The 18,560-nt window shown below is 38.3% G+C and overlaps 1 protein-coding gene and 1 long non-coding RNA gene across 13 annotated transcripts in view; both read left to right on the forward strand.

Annotated features, from left to right (window-relative positions):
- Positions 1-9,542, forward strand: part of LOC137194475 (receptor-type tyrosine-protein phosphatase mu-like) — a 168,629-nt gene extending 159,087 nt beyond the window's left edge. For 9 of the 12 annotated variants that reach the window (XM_067606392.1, XM_067606391.1, XM_067606393.1 and 6 more), the window contains 3 exons: positions 497-660; positions 960-1,095; positions 1,987-2,924. In XM_067606392.1, the coding sequence (XP_067462493.1) occupies positions 497-660; positions 960-1,095; positions 1,987-2,040 (354 nt within the window). In that variant the 3' untranslated portion in view covers positions 2,041-2,924. Of the gene's footprint in view, positions 1-496; positions 661-959; positions 1,096-1,986; positions 2,925-2,954; positions 2,998-4,552; positions 4,645-9,442 lie in introns of those variants that run through there. The other 3 variants (XR_010930971.1, XR_010930972.1, XR_010930970.1) reach the window with 3 other exon arrangements.
- Positions 9,543-11,544: 2,002 nt separating this feature from the next.
- Positions 11,545-16,895, forward strand: LOC137193441 (uncharacterized). Its single transcript, XR_010930826.1, has 2 exons — positions 11,545-12,533; positions 15,803-16,895. It is a non-coding gene; the product is annotated as an uncharacterized lncRNA (long non-coding RNA).
- The last annotated feature ends 1,665 nt before the right edge of the window (positions 16,896-18,560 follow it).

The raw sequence follows: 18,560 nt of genomic DNA on the forward strand, positions 1-18,560 counted from the left end.
TAATTTGAGTGAACTGACCCTTTTAAACTTTGAGCTACCACACATCTCTGTACAGACGCCGGCGTCACCTGCAGTCACCTGCGTAAGCTTCTTACCCCAACTGTCTGCCCGGGGTTGTCAATAATCGCGCCTCATATTAACGTGTTATAACAGCCTCTGGCCGACAGAGGCACCAAGTGGAATACAATCTAATCACACATGATCACTGACAAGTGTTATTGATCAATATGTCTGAGTGTGATTTAGAGTGTCTGTATCTTAGATTGCTTAACTATCTGTCTCCAGCAGTAACTGTGCTCATCTATCAACCCGTCTATCAGCACACTCATCTTGCCAATGACTCCTCTTGCCCTTATCCATCTCTTGTCCTACTTGCTGCCATTGAGGCTTAGCTTAGCCCTGCATCTTTACAGTCTGATTGCATCTTTGCACAGCAGCGATTAACTCTCCCCCCCGCCTGTTAACCTGGGATAACTGGTGTGTCCTTCCCCTCCAGCCACAGGACGGCTACCGGATGGTGCAGCAGTTCCAGTTCCTGGGCTGGCCCATGTACAGAGACACGCCCATGTCCAAACGCTCCTTCCTCAAACTGATTCGACAGGTGGACAAGTGGCAGGAGGAGTACGACGGGGGCGAGGGACGCACTGTGGTCCACTGTCTGTAAGTTTCCTCAACACTCAGTGTAGAGAAGTTGATTCAGTGCTAGCATTAAAGATGAAACATCTCCATCTACTGACTGAAGAGCTTTACTGCATCAAAAAAAAAAAAAAAAACTGAAACTACTAAGCCCACTGGGAGCTTCATTATGAACCCTAAAGTTTCTCTATCAAAACTACATTTTATTTAACATGCTTAAATTATACATATATATTATATTATATATATATATATATATATATATACATATATATATGTTATATTTCATGTTCTAACACTTGGCTGCTGTGTGACATCTATAGGAATGGAGGCGGTCGCAGTGGGACATTCTGTGCCATCAGCATTGTGTGTGAGATGCTTCAACACCAGCGATCTGTGGATGTTTTCCATGCTGTCAAAACACTGAGGAACAATAAACCCAATATGGTGGACTTACTGGTGAGGAGCCCTGAAGCAGCTGAACACTTTTATCAAACGCTTCTACCAAATGATATTTAAACGTCACTTAATTCTACTTTCTTGTGGTCAGTAAGTTACCTAATCATGATATTGTTGCCCAAACCATCTAGTGATCAGTTTACATCAGTTCAAAGAAACATTAGCAATAGTATTTGACTATTTTACTTATTAAAATCTTATGTTTTATCAATATGGTATCCTATCTAACTTCAGCATTTGATTCCCTTCATAATATTTAATTTAATATTGATAAAGAAATAATTTTTGTTCCACCTCTTGAAGAAATTCAACCGAAATTATCATTAAAAAGTTATCTGTGGGGCATCCTGGTGGTCTGTGGGTTTAAAATGTTGACCATGTAATTTAAGTCTGTGTTGAATGCCATCCCCCCTTCATTTCCTTTTTACTCTCTATTGTAAAATACTTTTATAAAAGGTATCTGAAAGTCTTCAAAAATCCTGTTATGCTAATAATTAGCCAAAGTCAGTTGATTCTTTATGATTTCTTATTAGTCTATGTATCGCCAAGCCTGGATTATCAAAGCCTTCACTGTCTGATAAATTGTCTGCTAACTTTGGTAATATGGAAATGTGCACTACTGAAGGGCCATAAGGTGGGTCTTGCTTCAGTAGGGTCCTGTATTTAAAAGGGGTCTTTTGTCACCTTTATGATTTCAGTTTCCTTTATGTTTTCATGGTTCATATTTGTGTTGGGTCACATTACCCCCTGGGGCTGTATGATATTCCAGCATAGGAATACTGTATATAATTAATAGGTTAATAGGGGCCCAGCTGCTCATTAGGGTCCTGACCAGGTTAATCCAACATATACGTCTCTCTAATGTGTTGTCTGTTTCACCTTGTCTCCTAGGACCAGTACAAGTTTTGTTACGAAGTGGCGCTGGAGTACTTGAACTCTGGGTAACTCGGAGCTACTGTACCCACCAGAGACTTAAAGTTTGGGACATTACAGAAGACTACAGCTCACATGTGTGCATTGTGCTAAGTGTGTGTGTCACCGACCCGACAGGAACAAGGTACACACACAACCATACATGCAGCTCCTTTGACCAGCTCTCTTCTTCTTTTTCTTCTGGTCTTCAGTTGGTCTAAATGGGAAAGGTAGGCAGAGTTGTACAGTGTTCAATATCACAGCCTGTTTCTGTCAGTACCGGCTAAGGAAGCCAGCAGGAGCACAAAGAGCTTTTTTTTCTTTCCTCTGCAGTGAGTTGCCTCCTCTCTGGATCCCTCTTTCCCTCCGTCTCTATCTCTCTCTCAGCCGCCTGTAGTCCCGTGGTTGTTGCCTTGATCCTCATTGGACGACAAGCATTAAATACCGTCCAGTTTTCCGTGGAATACGATACACTGTACATAATGTAATGTGTTCATTTTATTCTCTCCGATTTCTGTTTTTTGCTCAGCTCATGATTAAAAGTCACTAAATGCAGGCGCTCAAAGCTAAATGTTACTAAATGTCCTGTAAATCTATGACTTCTAGATGATTATTGCTTCATACTGTATGCTGGGGGCAGCTGGCACAGTCTACATCTGCTTACCTTATTTCCTGTACAGGGATCCAAAGCTTTATTTGCACTTCCATTGAATTCTTGTTGTGCATATTGTACAGATTTCTGTAGATTATTTATTCACAGTATGTACTTTTTTTGTGACTCGCAGTAAGTGACAATCATATGTTATGTATAGGTTTGGTTTATTGACTGTATTGTGTGCTTTCTTTTGGTCATCTGTATGACAGATCAGTTCCATTGTAAAGAAAAAAGATATTATATAAATGTATCTACAATATTGTATTATGTATCTCTTTCTTTTTGAGTGGAGCTGGGAAAGACGACATTAGGGGGACATCTGCTGGAGAGATGAGGTATAACACAGTCACTCCCTTACCGTACAGTATATGATCTAAGATGTTGAATGAAAGCATTGTTAGAATTTGGTTCTGTTTATGTTTCAACCTGTTAAATAATGATAATAAATAACATATTTTGGCATTATGCCAGTCACATTATCACAACGCATCACTCATTGGTCTCGCTAAAACTTGCAGTAGGAGAGATTTGCAGTATTTGAACTGCAAAGCCACCATGAGAGTTTACTTTAATTAAACTAGAGATGTTGTGAAATCATGGTCCGATATTGTGACTGTTCTGACTGGGAGAACTTTGATTTCAAATTCATTCAACAAATATTCTTTAAAACTAACTAAATCTATTTGTAAAATAATTTGAATACCATCTTTATTATCCTAACATACAGTATAACTGAAGACCACTGGTTACAGTGGCAGTTTTGAAAGTTGTAAATGTGAGATCTACCTACAGATTCAGTTAGGCTTAAGTCAGGGGACTGTGAGGGCTGTTCTAAAACCTTCATTTTGCGTCTCTTGAGGTATTCCAGGCTGGATTTCGAGGTATGTTTAGGATCATTATCCTGTTGTAGAAGCCTTCCTCTTTTCAGCTACAGCTTTTTTACAGACAGTGTGATGTTTGCTGGTATTTAGTGGAATCCTTTCTTCCCTCCACCCTTGCAATGTTTCCTGTGCCTCTGGCTGCAACACAACACCAAAGCATGATAGATCCACCCCCATGCTTACCAGTTGGCAAGGTGTTCTTTTCATGAAATGCTGCTCCTTTTTCTCTCCAAACATACCTTTACTGATTGTGGCCAAAGAGTTTTAACTTCATCAGTCCGCAGCAATTGATTCCAAAATGTATCGGGCTTCTGTAGATGTTCAATTGCAAACTTCTGCCGGTGGATTTTATGATCAGGACACAGGTAAGGTTTTCTTCTACTGACTCTTCCATGAAGGTCTTGTTTGTGCAAGCATCGCTGCCGAGTCTGTTAAATCTTCCTGCAGGTTTTTTGCAGTCAAATGGGGATTTTTATTTGTCTTTCTGACCAGCATACGAACAGTTCTCTCCATGGGTTTTCTTGGTCTTCCAGATCTCATCTTGACCTCCACAGTTCCCCACAGTTACCGTCTCTTAATTACATTTTGCACTGTGGAAACTGCAAGCTGACAACGCTTTGCTATCTTCTTGTAGCCTTCCCCTGCATTGTGGGTATCAATAAGAATTACACAGCTGCTTAAAGGAATCCATGGTTGCTGACTGTTCACACAAGGTTTGAAGAGGCTGAGTATTTGTAAAGCTTTGAAACTGGCACAAGCTTACATTTCCAAATAACAACTGTTGACATGCCTCAGGCCTGACAAGCAAAGCTCTTAGGGTGTCTGAACTTTTACACATGCCACAACCATGTTTTTATTTTTTTATTTTTGCCCAATTTGTGACATGAAAAGTAACTACACATTAATATTTGCTGAAAATATTGTTTTTTTCCATATCCTAGAGAGAATGTGTTTACATCTTTTCAATTAAAGGATATACATGTAAGAATCAGAAATTCTTTCTCATTAGTGACAACGGTGGCCATTAAGTGATCTGCAGTCAGCAATCGTGTGCGTGTTCGCCCATCAACAAGAGCAAGTAGCAGTGCGACACTATTGCAGGTGATGTCTCTTTCCTCATTTACACTTCTCATAATAACATAAATGATCTCTAACGTTGTCTTGTGCACCGTGTTTCAGCAAAGCATCTTTCACTCACTAGTCAGACAAGTTAGCACAGTTTTTATTGTGGTGGGTGCCGGTCATTTGTTGATGTTAGTGGGGGAGAGTCAAGGCACTCGGGTGTGCGCAAAATTGTCACATCCTTTGCATTTTTGGGGAAAAACCGGTCCACATCCTTCACATAGATATCAGTCCACAGGCTGTTACAGATAAAAGAGAAAATCAGGTAACAACCCATTCACTCATTGGCAATAAAAAACAATTACTACATGTAAAATGCTTCACAATTCTAAAATATAGAACCTTTAAAAAAATCCCTAAAATATGTTATTTGTCAAGTGGTGCCCAAACTTTTGCATACAACTGTATATATATATATATATATAAAAGGAATATTTGAGATTTGGTGTGTTTTGGGATGCATTGTATTGTAATTTGGTGTGGTGTATTTCAAAATCCATAAACATTACAACCTTGAAGAAATATTTAGCTCCTTTATTTAAGACGTTCGGCATACTCTTTTTCAAGTTTCAGCTTTACATAACTTTGCAATGATGTGCTGAACAAACCAGGGTGACTCCAAGCTTTTAGTCTTTATACTGGCTTATTAGCAGAAGTAAACCAGGACTTGTTTTCCAGGTTAAAACAAAGATTGACCTCTAAAAAGCTTGTCAACTACTTGCAGCACACAACTTAAATGAAACATAGATGGTTGATTAGCAAATTATCTCAGCAAGTTAACTGTTGAATGAAGAGGAGGTCAAACTGTTTGGTTTGTGGTGGATTAGTAAAATATTTGGTGTGGTCTCAGGAGAATGTGTATGTCATTTACACATTTGGTCCCCCAGTTCAACAACAGCTTAGATACACACTGTCCTGTTTGAGTAAAATTATTAGTATGGATAAATGATATTCTTAAAAATGTCATTATTCACACTTAATTTGTTTGATTATTTCCATGGTTGTAAAAATGTTAGTATATGATAGAAACACTAGAAACACTATTGTCCTACAATGCAATGCACAAAAGACGTGAAGGAACTGCTCAAAGCTGGAAAAAATTAAAACAAATTATGAATAATAGTGAGGTAAGTCTTGGATAATTATCAAGTAAAAGCACAAAATGGTAGAGTGCAAACAGTATCATATGAAAAATGGTATATATCACATACTTTATACTGTACTACATATACTATATATCACATACCAAAACCTCTGTCTAAATCTAGGCTCTCATTTGTTTAGGTTTTTCTCCCCCTGGTGGTGTCCCTGAGTAAAGTTCCTGCATCTTTTCCTAGAATATCTAATGCATTATGTGTTTATAGGGAAGCAATTCACTGTGACGCATAACATTTAACATTAATAGGCTCTGTTCCACTGTTACATGTGACCATCTCCAAACCATTCAACAGTAGTACTGTAGTAAATGTATTTTTGGATCATAGCTACTTTTCCCTGCACTGTTGGAGAGGTCAGAAAGTCAAGATTAAACTCAGTTATATAAGAATCCCCAAGGGACAGCAGATATGATCATGTCAGCATTAAAACCTGCAGTATTTTCTGCTCCAAAAATAATGAAAAAGAAATCTCTAATAATGTCTTCATATTGCAGTTTCTAATAATAGGCCCCTCTGTCTTTATTTATCCACTTGCCAATAAAGAAAGGTTATTCCCTATACGCATGTCAAATAAATACTGGGTAATTACAGCTCTAAAATATTATTTCAGTCATGGTTGTGTGAGACAGAATGAACAATTCTGTATCTATTCATTGCATTACTTTTTAATTGGAGAATCTGTACATCTTGTACACCAGCACATATAATTGTCACACATTATGTGTTTAGGTCCAATGGGACATTATATAAACTAATATAACAATATAAACAATCAGCTGACTGCAGTATGAAAAATTGTGTTATTGTGGTAATATCACAATTCATGCAGAACTTAAGTGCCATGTGTCTTTGACAGTCCATGACATCAGACTGTTAAAACTCCAACCTGAGAACATAACAGCATAACATGATGATTTCCTGATGGTGAGCCGTCTTATGTGTTTGGGAGAACATTACAGTATCTAGACAAACAACTGATACCTCACTAAAAGTTGAGCCTTCATATTATCTGACATTGTCGACTCACCTTCTCATATTATAAAGTCATATAAAACCTTACTTATCTAGGCTCAGTTTATTGATAATCAATGTTTTTTTTTTCCCAGCAACCCTCTTCTTCTCACTCTGGCACACTGATTCACAGCTGGAAGCTCCCCAGTCTTACCGAAATCTGATCTTTTGGCCAATGAGCAGCTCCACTGGAGCTTTGTAGGTGGCGCTGTGTAGCCATTTTTGGCCGCATTTCGGGGGCGGGGCCCTCGACAGGTGCCCTGAGAGCCCGTAAAAAGTCTGGCAGCAAAAGTTGCCAAACACTTATCGTCAAGTAACAGTAAAAAAACCTTTAGTTATTTATTTTAAAAATACGGATATGTACTTTGGGCATTGTCTATATTTTTACAGTCCAACCATTACAAAATAAAAAGAAAATCTCATCATAAAACATTGCTAGAATGTTAAACAAATGTATAAATCTGCACAAAAAATGAAAAAGATTGCAGAACTACCTTAAAATTACCTAATTTAAATGAAGACTCTTGTTTTCATACAGTAATCTTTGGTAAATTCATAGGATTATCCAATCCATCCACAAGAACTCCCCATCAAAGTACAGATTTCTGGATGTGAAACGCAGAAAAATTATGTAAAATTACATTCAAATTACCCTCCTTTAACACCCATTAATGGTATCTTGAGAGCTTTAAGCTTTTATTTTATGTGATTATCCAATCTATTTACAGTAGATCCCTGGTAAATGTTGGTTTTATACTGTACAAAAAAATAAGATCATGTGATAATAGTTTACAAAAACATAATTTTAATAATGATTACCTGATATAAACATTATTTGACAGTAATTCCAATATATTTACAGGCTTTTCCCATAAATGTATGGGGTTTACTTTATATAAACATTATTTGATCTTATTTAAGAGCAACTGTCAAATATATCTACATACATTTCCCCATTAATGTATGAGGTTAACTTTATATAAACATTATTTAACAATAATTACAAGCATCTCTCCAATATATTTTCAGGCTTTTCCCATAAATGTATGGGGTATACATTATATAAAATTTTTTTGACAGTAATTAAAATCAACTCTCCAATATATTTACAGGTTTTTCCCATTATTGTATAGGGTTTACTTTATATAAACATTATGTGACAGTAATTACAAGCAACTCTCCAATATATTTACAGGCTTTTCCCATAAATGTATGGGGTTTACTTTATATAGATGTCAACGTTTTTGCCTGTATTTTTTTCAATGTTCACACAATGGCAACTTTGCCTCCGACTCTCACAGCAGCTGCAGAATTAAATGAGGTAATTTTAAAGTATTTCTTCAATGTTTTTAATTTGGGGCACGGGGCCCTCGACGGGTGCCCCGAGAGCCTGTGCTCCCCTGTGTTGTTGTTTGTTGTTGTTGTTGTTGTTGTTCGTCTGTCATGGCGAAACATCAAAACTCAACGCCACACCACGGCCACACGCTTCAACGATAGATAAATCTTTTGATAACTTTTGATCATACACTAGTGTAGATGACACACACTGATTTGGAAGGCGTTTCGATGAATTCTGTAGGAGGAGTTTGTTAAAATACGAGGTATGCTAAACGGCCAAAAAAATGTGAAAATTGACCAGTTTTTTCAAGATGGCCGACTTCCTGTAGGACTTAGGATATGGCTCCAAGAGGCTTTTTTGTGCGTCTTGACGTGTTACATGTGGCTCCTGAATTTAATTTTTCTACGTTAATCCGGAAGGCGGGGCTAGAATTTTGAATTTTTCAAGGGGGCGCTGTTGAGCCATGTTGCCACGCCTATGCAAAACACCTATCCAGGATTTTAACTGGTGTCACTCCAGACATGTGCGGCAATTTTCGTGACTGTAGACCCATCCATTGTCCCTAAAATACAGCATCGTATGTCATGGCGAAGGATGTGTCGCCATGGCAAGGGCGTTTTGATATGGGTCACGACCTGCCGAATGTAGCATCACCAAGGTCTTACATCTTAGCTGAGTCAATTTCAGGTGCATCGGCCAAATTTCCTAGGAGTAATACAACAAAGGACGACGCATGATAGTTCCTGTTGCCAGTAGGTGGCGCTATGACTGTCACTAAATATGGGCCTGAAAATGTGTTCAGACCGGGACTCTTGACAAGCATATAAAATTTGGAAGAGATCAGACCATGTGGAGTGAAGTTATAAGGCTTTGAAATGTCATGGCGAGACATGGAAATTCGCGTCGTCGTCACGGCAACACGTTTGGACGAAAAGTCACCAACTTCATAACATACGATTTCCAAGGTCTTGAGGCTATTCTGTGTAAATTTGAGGTGGATCCCATGACCATACTACCCACAGAGCGTCAAAGTGTAAAACATGTAAGTTCCTGTTGCCAGTAGGTGGCGCTATGACTTAGATCCAATATTAACACATGGATGTGTTCAGGGCGGGACTGTTTATTTTTGCTCAATTTGTGACATGAAAAGTAACTACACATTAATGTTTGCTGAAAATATTGTTTTTTTTTCCATATCATAGAGAGAATGTGTTTACATCTTTTCAATTAAAGGATCTACATGTAAGAATCAGAAATTCTTTCTCATTAGTGACACCGGTGGCCATTAAGTGAACTGCAGTCAGCATCCTGTTGCTCGCAATTGTGTGCGTGTTCGCCCATCAACAAGAGCAAGTAGCAGTGCGACACTATTGCAGGTGATGTCTCTTTCCTCATTTACACTTCTCATAATAACATAAATGATGTCTAACGTTGTCTTGTGCACCATGTTTCAGCAAAGCATCTTTCACTCACTAGTCAGACAAGTTAGCACAGTTTTTATTGTGGTGGGTGCCGGTCGTTTGTTGATGTTAGTGGGGGAGAGTCAAGGCACTCGGGTGTGCGCAAAATTGTCACATCCTTTGGATTTTTGGGGAAAAACCAGCCCACATCCTTCACATAGATATCAGTCCACAGGCTGTTACAGATAAAAGAGAAAATCAGGTAACAACCCATTCACTCATTGGCAATAAAAAACAATTACTACATGTAAAATGCTTCACAATTCTAAAATATAGAACCTTTTAAAAAATCCCTAAAATATCTTATTTGTCAAGTGGTGCCCAAACTTTTGCATACAACTGTATAAATATTTAAAAAAAAGGAATATTCGAGATTCGGTGTGTATTGGGATGCATTGTATTGTAATTTGGTGTTGTGTATTTCAAAATCCATAAACATTACAACCTTGAAGAAATATTTAGCTCTTTTCATTAAGACATTCAGCATACTCTTTTTCAAGTTTCAGCTTTACATAACTTTTCAATGATGTGCTGAACAAACCAGGGTGACTCCATGCTTTTAGTCTTTATACTGACTTATTAGCAGAAGTAAACCAGAGCTTGTTTTCCAGGTTAAAACAAAGATTGACCTCTAAAAAGCTTGTCAAGGACTTGCAGCACACAACTTAAATGAAACATAGATGGTTGATTAGCAAATTATCTCAGCAAGTTAACTGTTGAATGAATCCCCCAGTTCAACAACAGCTCAGACACACACTGTCCCCTAGTTGCAGACTACGTAGTGTATAAAGCAGATTTTGAGTAAAGTTATTAGTATGGATAAATGATATTCTTAAAAATGTCATTATTCACACTAAATTTGTTTGATTATTTCCATGGTTGTAAAAATGTTAATATATGATAGAAACACTAGAAACACTATTGTCCCACAATGCATTGCACAAAAGACATGGAGGAACGCTCAAAGGTGGAAAAAATTAAAACAAATTATGAATAATAGTGAGGTAAGTCTTGGATAATTATCAAGTAAAAGCACAAAATGGTAGAGTGCAAACAGTATCATATGAAAAATGGTATATATCACATACTTTATACTATATACTACATATACTATATATCACATACCAAAACCCCTGTATAAATCTGGGCTTTCTCATTTGTTTAGGTTTTTCTCCCCCTGGTGGTGTCCCTGAGTAAAGTTCCTGCATCTTTTCCTAGAATATCTAATGCATTATGTGTTTATAGGGAAGCAATTCACTGTGACGCATAACATTTAACATTAATAGGCTCTGTTCCACTGTTACATGTGACCATCTCCAAACCATTCAACAGTAGTACTGTAGTAAACTGTACTGTTGGAGAGGTCAGAAAGTCAAGATTAAACTTAGTTATATAAGAATCCCCAAGGGACAGCAGATATGATCATGTCAGCATTAAAACCTGCAGTATTTTCTGCTCCAAAAATAATGAAAAAGAAATCTCTAATAATGTCTTCATATTGCAGTTTCTAATAATAGGCCCCTCTGTCTTTATTTATCCACTTGCCAATAAAGAAAGGTTATTCCCTATACGCATGTCAAATAAATACTGGCTAAATTACAGCTCTAAAATATTATTTCAGTCATGGTTGTGTGAGACAGAATGAACAGTTCTTTATCTATTCATTGCATTACTTTTTAATTGAAGAATCTGTACATCTTGTACACCAGCACATATAATTGTCACACATTATGTGTTTAGGTCCAATGGGACATTATATAAACTAATATAACAATATAAACAATCAGCTGACTGCAGTATGAAAAATTGTGTTGTTGTGGTAATATCACAATTCATGCAGAACTTAAGTGCCATGTGTCTTTGACAGTCCATGACATCAAACTGTTAAAACTCCAACCTGAGAACATAACAGCATAACATGATGATTTCCTGATCGTGAGCCGTCTCATGTGTTTGGGAGAACATTACAGTATCTAGACAAACAACTGGTACCTCACTAAAAGTTGAGCCTTCATATTATCTGACATTGTCGACTCACCTTCTCATATTATAAAGTCATATAAAACTTTACTTATCTAGGCTCAGTTTCTTGATAATCAATGTTTTTTTTTTCCCAGCAACCCTCTTCTTCTCACTCTGGCACACTGATTCACAGCTGGAAGCTCCCCAGTCTTACCGAAATCTGATCTTTTGGCCAATGAGCAGCTCCACTGGAGCTTTGTAGGTGGCGCTGTGTAGCCATTTTTGGCCGCATTTCGGGGGCGGGGCCCTCGACGGGTGCCCCGAGAGCCCGCGCTATGACTGTCACTAAATATGGGCCTGAAAATGTGTTCAGACCGGGACTCTTGACAAGCATATGAAATTTGGAAAAGATCAGACCATGTGGAGTGTAGTTATAAGGCTTTGAAATGTCATGGTGAGACATGGAAATTGGCGTCGTCGTCACGGCAACACATTTGGACGAAAAGTCACCAACTTCATAACATACGATCTCCAAGATCTTGCGGCTATTCTGTGTAAATTTGAGGTGGATCCCATGACCATGCTACCCACAGAGCGTCAAAGTGTAAAACATGTAAGTTCCTGTTGCCAGTAGGTGGCGCTATGACTTAGATCCAATATTGACATATGGATGTGTTCAGGGTGGGACTGTTTATTTTTGCTCAATTTGTGACATGAAAAGTAACTACACATTAATGTTTGCTGAAAATATTGTTTTTTTTCCATATCATAGAGAGAATGTTTTTACATCTTTTCAATTAAAGGATCTACATGTAAGAATTCTTTCTCATTAGTGACACCGGTGGCCATTAAGTGAACTGCAGTCAGCATCCTGTTGCTCGCAATTGTGTGCGTGTTCGCCCATCAACAAGAGCAAGTAGCAACGCGACACTATTGCAGGTGATGTCTCTTTCCTCATTTACACTTCTCATAATAACATAAATGATCTCTAACGTTGTCTTGTGCACCGTGTTTCAGCAAAGCATCTCTCACTCACTAGTCAGACAAGTTAGCACAGTTTCTATTGTGGTGGGTGCCGGTCGTTTGTTGATGTTAGTGGGGGAGAGTCAAGGCACTCGGGTGTGCGCAAAATTGTCACATCCTTTGGATTTTTGGGGAAAAACCGGCCCACATCCTTCACATAGATATCAGTCCACAGGCTGTTACAGATAAAAGAGAAAATCAGATAACAACCCATTCACTCATTGGCAAAAAAAAAACAATTACTACATGTAAAATGCTTCACAATTCTAAAATATAGAACCTTTTAAAAAATCCCTAAAATATCTTATTTGTCAAGTGGTGCCCAAACTTTTGCATACAACTGTATAAATATTTTAAAAAAGGAATATTCGAGATTCGGTGTGTATTGGGATGCATTGTATTGTAATTTGGTGTGGTGTATTTCAAAATCCATAAACATTACAACCTTGAAGAAATATTTAGCTCTTTTCATTAAGACATTCAGCATACTTTTTCAAGTTTCAGCTTTACATAACTTTTCAATGATGTGCTGAAGAAACCAGGGTGACTCCATGCTTTTAGTCTTTATACTGACTTATTAGCAGAAGTAAACCAGGACTTGTTTTCCAGGTTAAAACAAAGATTGACCTCTAAAAAGCTTGTCAAGGACTTGCAGCACACAACTTAAATGAAACATAGATGGTTGATTAGCAAATTATCTCAGCAAGTTAACTGTTGAATGAAGAGGAGGTCAAACTGTTTGGTTTGTGGTGGATTAGTAAAATACATGGGTGATATTTGGTGTGGTCTCAGGAGAATGTGTATGTCATTTACACCTTTGGTCCCCCAGTTCAACAACAGCTCAGACACACACTGTCCCCTAGTTGCAGACTACGTAGTGTATAAAGCAGATTTTGAGTAAAGTTATTAGTATGGATAAATGATATTCTTAAAAATGTCATTATTCACACTAAATTTGTTTGATTATTTCTATGGTTGTTAAAATGTTAATATATGATAGAAACACTAGAAACACTATTGTCCCAGAATGCATTGCACAAAAGACATGAAGGAACTGCTCAAAGCTGGAAAAAAAATTAAAACAAATTATGAATAATAGTGAGGTAAGTCTTGGATAATTATCAAGTAAAAGCACAAAATGGTAGAGTGCAAACAGTATCATATGAAAAATGGTATATATCACATACTTTATACTATATACTACATATACTATATATCACATACCAAAACCCCTGTATAAATCTGGGCTTTCTCATTTGTTTAGGTTTTTCTCCCCCTGGTGGTGTCCCTGAGTAAAGTTCCTGCATCTTTTCCTAGAATATCTAATGCATTATGTGTTTATAGAGAAGCAATTCACTGTGACACATAACATTTAACATTAATAGGCTTTGTTCCACTGTTACATGCGACCATCTCCAAACCATTCAATGGTAGTAGTAAATGTATTTTTGGATCATAGCTACTTTTCCCTGCACTGTTGGAGAGGTCAGAAAGTCAAGATTAAACTCAGTTATATAAGAATCCCCAAGGGACAGCAGATATGATCATGTCAGCATTAAAACCTGCAGTATTTTCTGCTCCAAAAATAATGAAAAAGAAATCTCTAATAATGTCTTCATATTGCAGTTTCTAATAATAGGCCCCTCTGTCTTTATTTATCCACTTGCCAATAAAGAAAGGTTATTCCCTATACGCATGTCAAATAAATACTGGCTAAATTACAGCTCTAAAATATTATTTCAGTCATGGTTGTGTGAGACAGAATGAACAGTTCTGTATCTATTCGTTGCATTACTTATTAATTGAAGAATCTGTACATCTTGTACACCAGCACATATAATTGTCACACATTATGTGCTTAGGTCCAATGGGACATTATATAAACTAATATAACAATATGAACAATCAGCCGACTGCAGTATGAAAAATTGTGTTATTGTGGTAATATCACAATTCATGCAGAACTTAAGTGCCATGTGTCTTTGACAGTCCATGACATCAGACTGTTAAAACTCCAACCTGAGAACATAACAGCATAACATGATGATTTCCTGATGGTGAGCCGTCTCATGTGTTTGGGAGAACATTACAGTATCTAGACAAACAACTGATACCTCACTAAAAGTTGAGCCTTCATATTATCTGACATCGTCGACTCACCTTCTCATATTATAAAGTCATATAAAACTTTACTTATCTAGGCTCAGTTTATTGATAATCAATGTTTTTTTTCCCAGCAACCCTCTTCTTCTCACTCTGACACACTGATTCACAGCTGGAAGCTCCCCAGTCTTACTGAAATCTGATCTTTTGGCCAATGAGCAGCTCCACTGGAGCAGCTTGGGGGTTATGTCTTGCTCAAGGGCACATCAATGGAGGTAAATGAGGAAGGAACAGACACACACATCCTGCTCGGCTATGGATCGAACTCGGGGCTACCTGCTGTGATGTTTGAAACACTGACAACAATAGAACAATTCCTGTTCTTTCTGCTGTGCACATTCACATGTGGGAGCTGCCCAGTGTTAACAAAGATTTGTATAGTTTCCCACTGAGCAGATACTCCAGAGCAGATGGGTTCAACCAGCTTCATTAAGAGCAGTTCAGTCGCACGCTTGATGAAAGAATCGTTAACTTTCACAGCCGTAGACCAAGGATTAATACCAGCAAACTTCTAGTCACCCTCATGCTTATAAGCCTAACCAAAAACACTTGGAGACTGCCTGCAGCACTGTTGGACTTTTAAAAAAGTAAGGAGTTACCGGTGTTGTTTGGTACTCAATGCAAAGCAAATTCTAAAATTACAATGCAATAATAAAAACTCTTAATTTTGCCTTTTTTTAAACCACATGACAACTGACTTTCAACCACAAGAGGTCAGTGAAATGATGTTTGTCAGTTTGATGTAAAGCCACACTTTAAAAAATAATGAAATACAGTGTTCTAATTAAGCATATATTATGCAAACACTATGCATCTCTTGACAGTTTGGTTGTTATTAGTCCAAGATATAAAGCCTTGTACTTGAACAGCTAATTAGCAACACACTATGTTAAAAACCCAGCACAATTTCCAGGTTTCTCTGTGTTATATACAGTAGATTCAATGGGAGAAACAGCTAACATTCCTAAAACATGTGATGTTTGGTTTTTATTGGCTCTTAATTCTCCGCTCTGTCTCTGCAGACTGTTGCAGTACCTTAAAGTCTCTCTGGAAGGAAGGAATCTTTGGAACATCTTCATGGAAGATGAAGGTTTCATCTTTTCCCTTTTGCACAATGTTCCAGCTGGTCAGAGCTACAGGCGCTGTGGCACCAGGGATGGTTTCATATTTCACTGCAAGACTGGTGGTGAATTATTCCTCTGCTCACACACGGAGGCCAGGGGAGGATGAGTCGGAGTGAGGAAGGGAGGGAGATGGAGGAAGCTGGGAGGTGCTCCTACTGCTGGGAGAGTCCATACCAGATGTCCAGGAGCACAGGGACAACATATGGACACACAAACACACACGCACACACAGCCACACAGTCATTTGTAGCACTCACAGTGAAAAGAAAATTAAATTAAAATTAATGGGAAAAAAATTACAAATACTTGTCAGAGTCTATACCTGTCATTCATTTGAGCTCAAATAATTGATATAGAAAATGTGTATAACTATATAAACAGTGATATATAAAGAAAAGACTGTCATATATCTAAATATAGGAATTAAAACAAATCATTCAATACTTATTATTTGCTCAGGTTTATACACATCATATAAATAAATATATAGGCCAAAAAAAGAATTTTAAAAAAGTTAATTGAAGTTCAAAACTTCATTCCACAGCTTCAATGACAATTTGACAGTGAGTTTAACCTACATCCCAAACATCATTTTACCAGAATCAAGTTTCCAAAATGGCAGTCATTACATTAGGGAATTAATTTTTTATGAGCTGCAACTGAGAGCAGTAAGGTTGCTGCAGAGGCATTAGCCTTGAGCACGGCTTTCATGGCATTATATGTCCAGGAGATGGCAGTGTAGAGCAGGAAACACACACAATGCCAGTTAAAGGCAACAGCAGGTAGTGAAGACTGTTAAGACTCAATCTACCTTTAATCACTGCTTGAAAGCTCACATTCAAGTCATGAACATATTTCCCTGCAAAACTGAAGATTTCATGAAACTTATGAGTTATTGAATGTGTAATAGGACTTGATGATGATATGGGCAGATATGTCAGGTTTGTACTCATACAGCAAAGGTATGTATTAAAATGGCAATGATTCAGCACTTCTTGTGTCATAGTCACATAAATAGACAAGACAGACAGCATTGGTATATAATGTATGATTATATTTGTCTTTTTCTTCATCCTGAATACGCATATTAAATTCATGAACATAATATTTTCTCACACTCAGTCTCCTCGGTGCTGATGTAACAATGTAATGAATAAACCGATGAATAATTAATCACTCTGCAATTGCCGATGAAAGATTAAGTGGTGCATTTTCCTGTAATCGAGATGCTCGCTGAATTCCAAGCGAACAACTATCCGGTACTCTACATACATCACATCAGACTCTCACACACGTGCACACACACGTACAACACAGATCCACTAACAGGTCAAAGGGTAGCTGAAGCAACTGGAGCACAACAGTCTGTTTCCATCTCCAGGGACTGGATTATTCTCTTTCTCTCTCCCTGCCTTCATCTCTTTACCATCCTCTCCCCCCCTCCCTCACTATTCAATCACAAACAATTGCACAGACTGGACTGTAAGTAAATCTGTGTGTCATCTTCTTCTACTTGCCCTCGTGTGGCTTTCCATTCTGCATTCTGCATATTGTTTTAAAAGACTACAACAGAGTGGGTTTCATGCGGTTGTCGATTCATCACCTTTAAATAGCCGCTGACGTGAGTTCGGTCAAACCTCTAAATATGTCAAGTTTTGCCTGTGATGTTTAACATTTAAAATCCTGTAATCATTCCTACGTCGTCCTTGAGAATGATGCAGCAGCTGCTTTGAGCTGACTTCCAATAATTCAGCGTATTTGCTTTCGCTTGCAGCCCTGCCATCGAGCGTTTGCCAAGGGAGAGCGAGAGATCAATCAATGGACCAGCTCAACATACAAAAAGCGCCCCTGTCGAGCTCTCACATCTGAGGCAAATCCATATTTCATATTTCCTCCTTTTTCATGCAGATGGAGGGGAGAGTAAGATGTCTCTGCTCTCCTGACATTGTTCCTATCCCCCTTGACAGCTTGATGTGATTGCATTGTCAGCCCTCTGAGTCTGCTGGTGCTCGAATGCTCTTGGTTAGAAGCTGGATGTGAGGAGGCAAGAGAAACAGTGTTCCTGGGCACAGACATGGCATACATATTTCAGTAGTTTCAGACTACATATTTTAGAAGTTGCAAGCTTAGTGTCAACCCACAAGTGGATAGCCTAGTTTGGTGTATGACTGGCATATTGCATTGCTCTCTCCCTGTTTTTCCTGTTTGTCGAATGAGCACAAATGTATCTCTCTCTCACACACACACACACACACACATACACACTGATGTCGGAACATCAATCTCCATCATGTCAAAAATCCGCGAGATGCAAACCGATATTGGGATCCCACCCAGGGTCAAGTCCTCATCAAAGTCAATCTAATTTCCTGCAACTCGAGGGGAAACTGACGACTTGGCCCCCATGTTGCCGTGGCAGCCAACAGCCCCTCTCTGCTTATGATCAGTCTGTTGCCATAGCAGCCCCGTGGAGCTTTCCTGCCAGTCAGTCTAGCAGAGAAGACGAGTGAACCAGGGGTGCCCCCATCCAGAGAGGCCTGCATGTCTTCATCTGTTGCCATGGCACCGTAATAGCGTTCTGGATAGATTTGGCATGGCAGGGAGTCAGTTCCTTTATCTTCCAACGCACTATATTGAGCCGAGCTTGCCTGTGTTC

Source organism: Thunnus thynnus, chromosome 12 (genome assembly GCF_963924715.1).
Source record: "Thunnus thynnus chromosome 12, fThuThy2.1, whole genome shotgun sequence".
Taxonomy (NCBI): domain Eukaryota; kingdom Metazoa; phylum Chordata; class Actinopteri; order Scombriformes; family Scombridae; genus Thunnus; species Thunnus thynnus.